Raw genomic sequence first — 8531 nt, 5'->3', positions numbered from 1 at the left:
TTATTTTCATCACAATATCTTAACTCTTTACACTTTTAACACTAAATTTTTCTACTTTTTGATAATATTTTATTTTAACTACAACATTTTAACCTCTTACACTTTAACAACAAAGTTTTTAACACATATATTAAAAAGAATACGGGAAAACTTGTAAAGAATAATAAACTTTCTATTCATTTTATTATCACCACAACATTTTAACCCCTTATACTTTTAGCACTAAATTTTTATACTTTTTGATTTTCTTTTATTTTCACCACAACATTTAAGTCTCTTACACTTTTAGCACTAAACTTTTACGCGAACGACTTTCACTTTCACACAAAACTTTTACCGTTCATTTTTTAACTGACAAATGTCAGTTTTTAATAACTTGAATAATACATGTTTTCTTCAAAAAGTTTATGGCACATTATCTCTTGAAATGTATTTTTTATTAAATCGTTAATAAATGTAATGTCTATCCCGTTGATATTAAACATGCATCCAGATCATTGTGTCTAAACCCCCTACAAAGGCCCATTTTGGAACGCAATGCTTATCCCATATCCATGTGGCTATGGGAATGGGCCTTTATGTGCATGACCTGATATTTGGGCCTGAAGCTTTTCTAGGATCGGGCTTTGGACCAGTTCAAATCTTTCAGATCGATTAGATATTCATATTCCTATTATCTGGACTTCTGGACTAAATTTAAATTGTATTCGATTAAATTTTTGGTTATTTGTAGTAGTAAAACCATTGAGATCGATCTACAATATCATCCCGCTTAACTAATCTGAAGTCCGACTTCACCGGCATACAACTGAAGATTAGGCTATGCTTTCGGAAGGAATTGTGATCGATGTGACCATACAAACTTGTCTTTTTCAAAATTAAGACTAAGCACCGACGCTCCCTAATATATATGGAGACAGAGGTATCGAGATAAATACCTTATAGGCTTATATACACAAAAATATAATTGACTACTTTGTCTAGCTCAGACTTTCGGGCCCATAATTCCAAGGTCTTGCGATACAATAATTAAACAGGCTCCTAAGTCCTAAGTCTCGTAAAGTTAAATCTTATACTAAACGTAATTTCGTAAAATAAAATTTATAATTTTATAATGAAATAAGCGATCAAGTAAGCTGACCCTAACAAACCCGTAATTGACTTGTTCAAAGGTAGGCATTTAGGCAACTTTCTAACAACCTAGCTAATAGCAGTCCAAGCAAAATAGCAGCCACTTATACATCTTCAACACTCACTCCAACAAAATACCAGTCTACAACAACAATATCAAATTATCAATAACGACGACATTATCATCAACAACGACATAAACATTGACTTTTTTTTCTTTTCTTTTTTTTAAATTTCTTCAGCCGTTTTTTCATATATATTTGGGTTTGTGACCATTAAATAAGCCCACTTTTCATGGTTTATTTTGTGACTTAAGTTTATTATGCGATTTTAGCCAGCCAATAAGCTCGTTCATATTTTATGGATTGTTTTCCAGGATTTTCTACATGATTGGAACCTTTTGCACCAACTAGGCATGCGGATCATCAACTCAACAAGATGTTGTCTCTAGTTTCAACTTATTCTTTATCTTTTGTTTAGTTTTGTCTAGGCCATCAATTCTTATCATGTTTGAGGTATTCGATAACATTTGTGTGTCACAATATAATTAAAACATTAATTTCCATTTATTTTAAACGGTTAAGACAATGTCACGTACTCTGTATCCATCGTCCCAATGGCGGTATGCATCAACGGGCTTAACTCATACAGACGAAGCCCCTTGCTTACTTAACTCCACCTTCCAAAAACGTTGATAACATAACTAAAAACAAATGAAAGTTACACAACTTCAAAATCATTGTTTACAAATGAGTTATATATATTAGTAGCTTAATAACTTTGGATACCAAATATTAACATCCTCTAGATAGTGGGTCAAGAAAATTTGATTAAAGATTTTTTTAAAATTTCTATATTCTTTCTTTTATAACGACGCAACTAGAGACAAACCAACAAAATAAGAAACATATGCCCTCAAACAAAGACCAAGACACTGCTCTATGTCAAAAAAAGAAAGAAGTAGAAGACCCAATCGCAACCACTAGATTCAAAACACAAAGATTGAGCCAAATGTCAATAATGTGACGATTCCATATCCATTTTGCATACTGATTACAACTTGATGCAAACAAAATATATGGAGCAATATTAGTATAACTGTCAAACCAATAGGACGTTATGAGAAAGAGCTAAAATAATTACGCTTTATTTTTATTAATTAGTAGTTGATTATTTATTTATATTTTGATTAATTAGTAGTTGATCTAATTTTTAATTTGACATATTCTAATTGGTCAAATTGAATGCATTTTAGTTTGAACGTCAGATAATTCCAACTACAAAAAATTACACTCAGCAAAACACATACAGAGGAGTTGTAACGAGCTAATTTAACATTTCATATCTACAATCGCGTGGAGGTGGATCCCATAACACCATTATATATTTCATTGATTTCTTTATGTTTGATTAAATTTTGAATAGTTTTATGGATTACATATGTTGATTCGAAGAGTTGTGTAAAATGTTAGGTTGTTGATATGTTATTCTCTAAGATCTTGAAAGCTCTACCTAACTATTTCTAGGGCTGTAAATGAACCGAACGAACACGAACAATACCTTGTTCATGTCCGTTCGTTTAACTTAACGAACGGTTCACGAACAGATAAACAAACAAAATGACTTGTTCATGTTCGTTCGTTTGTGTTCATGAACGACTGTTCACAAACACAAACGAACGAACAACTAATGAACGAACACAAACGAACGAAATATTTATAAATTATGTATTTTTATTTAAACTTTTTCTTAAATAGTTAGATATTAATAATAATATATATTATATAAAGCAAATATTTACATTCGTAAATGAACATAACGAACAAATGTTCACAAACATAAACAAACTATTGTTCACGAACGACGGTTCATGAACATAAACGAACGAACGTTGATGAACAGATTATTGAATGTTCACGAACGTAAATGAACGAACGAGAGCTTTGTTCATGTTCGTTCATTTAACTAAACGAATGAACACGAACGAACTTCCTGCCGAACGGTTCATGAACTGTTCGTGAACTGTTCAGTTCGTTTAAAGCCCTAACTATTTCTGACCCGCTTTTCCATATATCCACTTATATTTAAGGAAACAGCAAGTATAAATAATACTCCGTAGTTTTATAAGCTTTCGAGCCCTTCTTCTTAGAACATAGTTACTTGAACTTGAGCGGTGGTTCTTTAATTGATACTCCTTGTAGTGTAGAGAAAAATTTAGAATTATTATGTAGAAACTTTGTTTTATTTTAATAGACTGATTTCTTTAGAAAATGAAAAAATACTCAACATTTATTGTATATAACGAAAGGAAAGCTGCGAATCATGTTAATCATATCGAGTACTATGTGTTGTGCATCCGATCTAAAATCATGGATATACAGTTTCTTGAACTTTTTGGACATATACAGTATTAATTTGGAGGGAATTTTTGAAACAAGGGTTGGACAAGTATTTTATTTTTTTCAAAGCTATCCATAGAAGTGACTTGCCAAATGATAAAAGTAAAAACAGTGCTCACTCTCGACTGTCGCCGTTCTACCTATATGGTAAAAATGGATCTTATGTCTTTGCATGATATGAGAATTGAATCCTTAACCTCTAATTCTACCTCTAATTCTAAAGGTCAAAATATTTACCACTGATTTAAACCACGCTGCTTTGACCTGCCAAATGATTAAAAACCAAAATTACACTTCCGGACATCTATATGCCACCTGTTAACTAGATCAAGTCATAAAACCAGAAATACCAGCTGGTCCTTGATATTTTCATATAAAAAATCCGAAACTCTGGACTTATTTTAAAGTTTAATAAATATAAGTATGGAGTAATTATATATGGCTGTTAGGTATCTAAACTTAAATGTCGGACACTCACATATTAATTTTTTAAACCATAGAGATCATGGGGCCAGACATTTATTCATTAAACAATAAATAATAAAATATTAGGATGTGATCAGGGATTCCACACCTAAACTTATATGTCGGACAACCTTATATTCCCCTTTCTCATATATTATATACACGAACATGTATCAATTTACATGTACGTGTATCTTATTCGTCTCAAAATAAATGTGATATACGGTAATACAATATCAACAGTTAAGATGTGGCATTTATTTTTAATATTTTTTGTATTTGGTTAAGACTAGACAAAAAATTAGCTAACTAGCATAATATGAATATTTATTGCCGATGATCAAAAAGAGTATATGTTTGTTCACAAACGACATATATATGTGGGTGTTATAGCTATATCTAGCTTGTACCTACCACAAATATGGACTACGTTCAATTAATCTATCGGTTCTGTATATACATGTCTTAAATAATAAACGAGTTTTTTGTTCATATACACTCTGTAGGGCAACCTGGTTGAGGTACGTTTTCTTAAAAACCACGAATGGCGTGCATTCTCAAATATAAAATTTTCATGTATGGAACATAAAACCAATAAGGAAGAATGCAATTGGAATCTTTCATATATGAAATGTGTGGGGTATGTTTTGGAATCTTTGGAGTCCACTCTCTAGAATTCTCCTTGAAATTTGAACAAGATTCAAATCTCATTGGAAAACAACATGTATATATGTGTACTTCTTTTGTCAAAAAAGATTAAAGAATTTGGGCTTCTTCATTATAATATACTCTTTTATGTACATAAAAGACAACCCAGAGATGCTGGAAGGAAAAAGTTGGGAAAATGAGGACATATATATATCTGTGAAGGAAAATTTTAATATGGTCAACTCATTGTAGTGTGTTTGAACTTTTTTTATTTATAAGTTAGTTGGTTTCGAAATTTTAAAATATAAGTTAGGTAATTTTACTTGTAATTGATATGAGACTGTGTAATATAATAAAAGCAAATAAGTAGGTTCCTTTATCTTTATTAATGTCTGTATACAAATGATAGATGTCGATATTAGTTTATACTAGCCAACATAGTGTCCGTACAATATACCAGGGTTAGTTAAAAAAAATTCCCGTTGACAGTGTGCAACAATTTATGATGACTACTATTTCTACATGTATATAGTTAGCTAGTTGGGAAAATGATATGATTTGTTATATTTATGACTTATAAAACGAATTCGGTAAAAAAAACATAAATTATTATGTTGACAACTCGTCATACAAATTGATACTTTCAATCTCGACTCAATTAAGTATTAAATTAAGTTTTAAATCAAACTACTCCTATAAACTCGAAAGTTTGAAGCTTGACTCGCTAGTATAGTTTTTATATGAACTATATAATATTGAAGGATAAAACTGTAAATAAACACAACCTCGATTAAACTCACGAGCTTTTTGGAGTAGGCTATATTGAAGCTCGATCTAGACTCGAAAGTCTACTCGAGTAGCTCGAGCTCAGCTCGACTAAGACCGAGTCAACTTTGAATAAATTGCGAGTCAGTTTCAGGTAGCTCGCGAACTGTCTCGTCTCGTTTACATCCCTAGATCGAAACCAATGAGATACAAAGTTATTGGTTAATTAGTTTAATTAGATGACTCTGGTTGTTTTAATTTGGTATATAACTAGTTGTCTTTGTATTAGGCTAGAATCCTTAATTCATAGATAGAATAAGATACTCGAAACCAATGAGATGTGAAGGCCGTCTTGAGGTATTAATTGATTTAAACGAGTTTTTGAATGGTAGCTAAACATATATGACACTACAAAGAAAAATCTACATCCAATTTTCATTAATTCTTCGGCACCTCTCCTTTTCGATCTACACGCATTGGCGCATGGGCAGTATTAGGAAAAACTTTAAGATTAGGCAAAATTAGATATGTAAGGAAAAAATTATCAATTAAGGGGCAAATTTAAAATCTATAAGAAAATCTTAAAAATCCATGTATTAAATAAATTTAAAAATCCATAGCAAAATATAAATTTTCAAGGGGGCATTGGCCCCTCTTTTCTCCCTTTTTACCTCCGGCCTTGATCACACATAATTAGTTAGATGCCGCGGGCCATTGCACTATAGGTCTCGAGGAACCATATATTTAGAGCCGGCTCTAAGGCGATGCAGGTGGTGCTATTGAGCCGAGCCCACCTTCTTCTAAGGGCCTACAAATTTTCTATATATCTATACTCCATTAATAAGCAAACTACCCCACCCCCTTTTAACACCTCTACCTTTAAAATGTCTTTTATGCCCTCCTAATTTACGCTACCCTATTTTTTCTCCATCACGCTCATTACACACACATACGTTCATCCGATTTCCGATTCTCTCCCTCCCCCCTTCTCTGATTTTCTCTCCCCATAAACACCATCCACCACCGCCCCAAATACCACCATCCACCGCCGTAATCCACCTTCTATGTACGTTATCCCCCATAAACACCATCCACCACTGCCCCAAAAACCACCATCAAACAACCATCCACTGCCGCCGGCTTATTTTTTTTTTCTTTTTCATCGCCGCCGCCCCACAAACCACCATCAAACCACCGGCGTTTTTTTCTTATTCCCCGCTGCATCGCACGGGTACAACGCGTATATGTATATGTATGTACGTAGCTCTGTAGATGACTGATATTTATAGACATATGCTTTGTGAAGAAAATGATGACTGCAAATCTTTTCATATTTTTCATTTTATTACCCTTTGTTATTACCTAATGTTGTAGTTTACCCTATTTTCATATACTGTAGACTTGTAGAGTATAATTATTTTATCTTTTCTAAGTTATGGTATGTGAACAATGAACTTGTAGAGTACAGAACTATAGATAGACTTGGAAATAACAAAAGTCAAAAACCAGGTTAAATTTTTGGGTTTGCACGAGAAACTATGTATAAATTTTTGTGGTATATATAATTAGATATATATAACTACTCTTATTTATGAATACTATAGTTTAATTTTATACTTACTTTTTATTATTAATATAATATAATACTTTCTTTTATAATTTTATAACTATTTTGGTCTATTTAATTTTATATAACCTATTGATTAGACATATTAAATTATAGAAGCCCATTTTTTTTTTCTGAACCAGGCCTTCTAACATTTTTAAAATTCTCAGAGTGGGCACTGCATATATTGTTCCGAAAACCTCTAGCTTCACTAACTGCGAGAAGAACGTTCATCCATGTAGTCATAGTATTCTGTTTCAACTGGATAACTAATATAGAAATACGCATTTTGTAACTTGTCATGGGTGGAGTAAAAATTGTGCTAGCTAGCTAGCTAGCTAGATGGCTGTTTTACATATACCACGTACAGCATGTATAGTTCAATACAACAAAAAATTAAATTAGCTAGGTAAATTAGTGGACGTACATATATACACATTAACACATGATCGATATATATGATACTTCAAGTAATTAAGAAATACGAATCTTGTTAACAAGTCAACAAAAAAACCAAACCCGTTTTATAATTTTGTGTGTTGGTAATCATACTCCAAGTCAGTAAACTAATTATATACCATGCATTAAATTAATCTCTATGGAAAAAAACTCATATACAAGACTCGGCCAGGTTTCGAACCCTGGTCGATCTGTTCCACACTAGTACCACTGAGAATAAACTTCAACCATTGGATTAACTAATGTAGAAACGTGATCCAACGGCTGTGAAGTAGCACATATATATATAATGACAATGCAAATCCACTTGCCCTACTTTAAAAACATCTGAATGGGACTTATTGGTGGGTTGACCATATATATATATAGATATACATACACAACACTAGCTATACTAGTTGTTTGACGGACAGCATCGAATTTGATGGATGATTCGTCATCATCAAGCAAATTAATAATAACCACTACCGGCGGCGAAGAGGATACCGCAAACCAACAAGAAAGACTCCTTCCTATCGCCAACGTTGGGCGGATCATGAAACAAATCCTCCCGCATAACGCAAAGATCTCCAAAGAAGCCAAGGAAACGATGCAAGAGTGTGCTTCCGAGTTCATCAGTTTTGTGACGGGTGAAGCCTCGGAGAAATGCAAGAAAGAAAGAAGGAAGACGGTGAACGGCGATGATGTTTGTTGGGCTATGGGTACCCTAGGGTTCGACGATTATGCTCCCCCGTTGAAACGGTATTTAGATAGATATCGTGAGGTTGAAGGAGCCGCCGGTGCTACTACTCCACAAACGATTATTAATGAAGACGACACTCAATTACCTTCTTCTTCTGCACCCGATCCAGTTTAATCCAAATATCTACTCATTCATCTCTTCCATCTTCACTTTCTTCTTTAATTTATTAGTTATGTTGAAATTAGTTTTATAAATAGATCGAGTACGTACGTACGTACGTAGTAATGAGTTCAATTCAAATCGAGTTCAAGTTAGTAGTGTAGTGTGTATGCAGCATGTTTAATTAATTGTGCAAAAATAATGTATAATTATTTCT

General features: G+C 32.8%; 1 protein-coding gene across 1 annotated transcript; it reads left to right on the top strand.

Moving 5' to 3' along the window:
- The first annotated feature begins 7897 nt into the window (after nt 1-7897).
- On the top strand, nt 7898-8329 carry LOC122593709 (nuclear transcription factor Y subunit B-5-like). The gene has a single exon (XM_043766159.1). The coding sequence runs from the start codon at nt 7898-7900 to the stop codon at nt 8327-8329; it is 432 nt and encodes a 143-aa protein (XP_043622094.1).
- Nucleotides 8330-8531: the final 202 nt, after the last annotated feature.

Source organism: Erigeron canadensis, chromosome 1 (assembly GCF_010389155.1).
Source record: "Erigeron canadensis isolate Cc75 chromosome 1, C_canadensis_v1, whole genome shotgun sequence".
Lineage (NCBI taxonomy): Eukaryota > Viridiplantae > Streptophyta > Magnoliopsida > Asterales > Asteraceae > Erigeron > Erigeron canadensis.
Note: the sequence above shows the minus strand (reverse complement) of the source record. Positions and strands in the feature narration are given on the sequence as shown.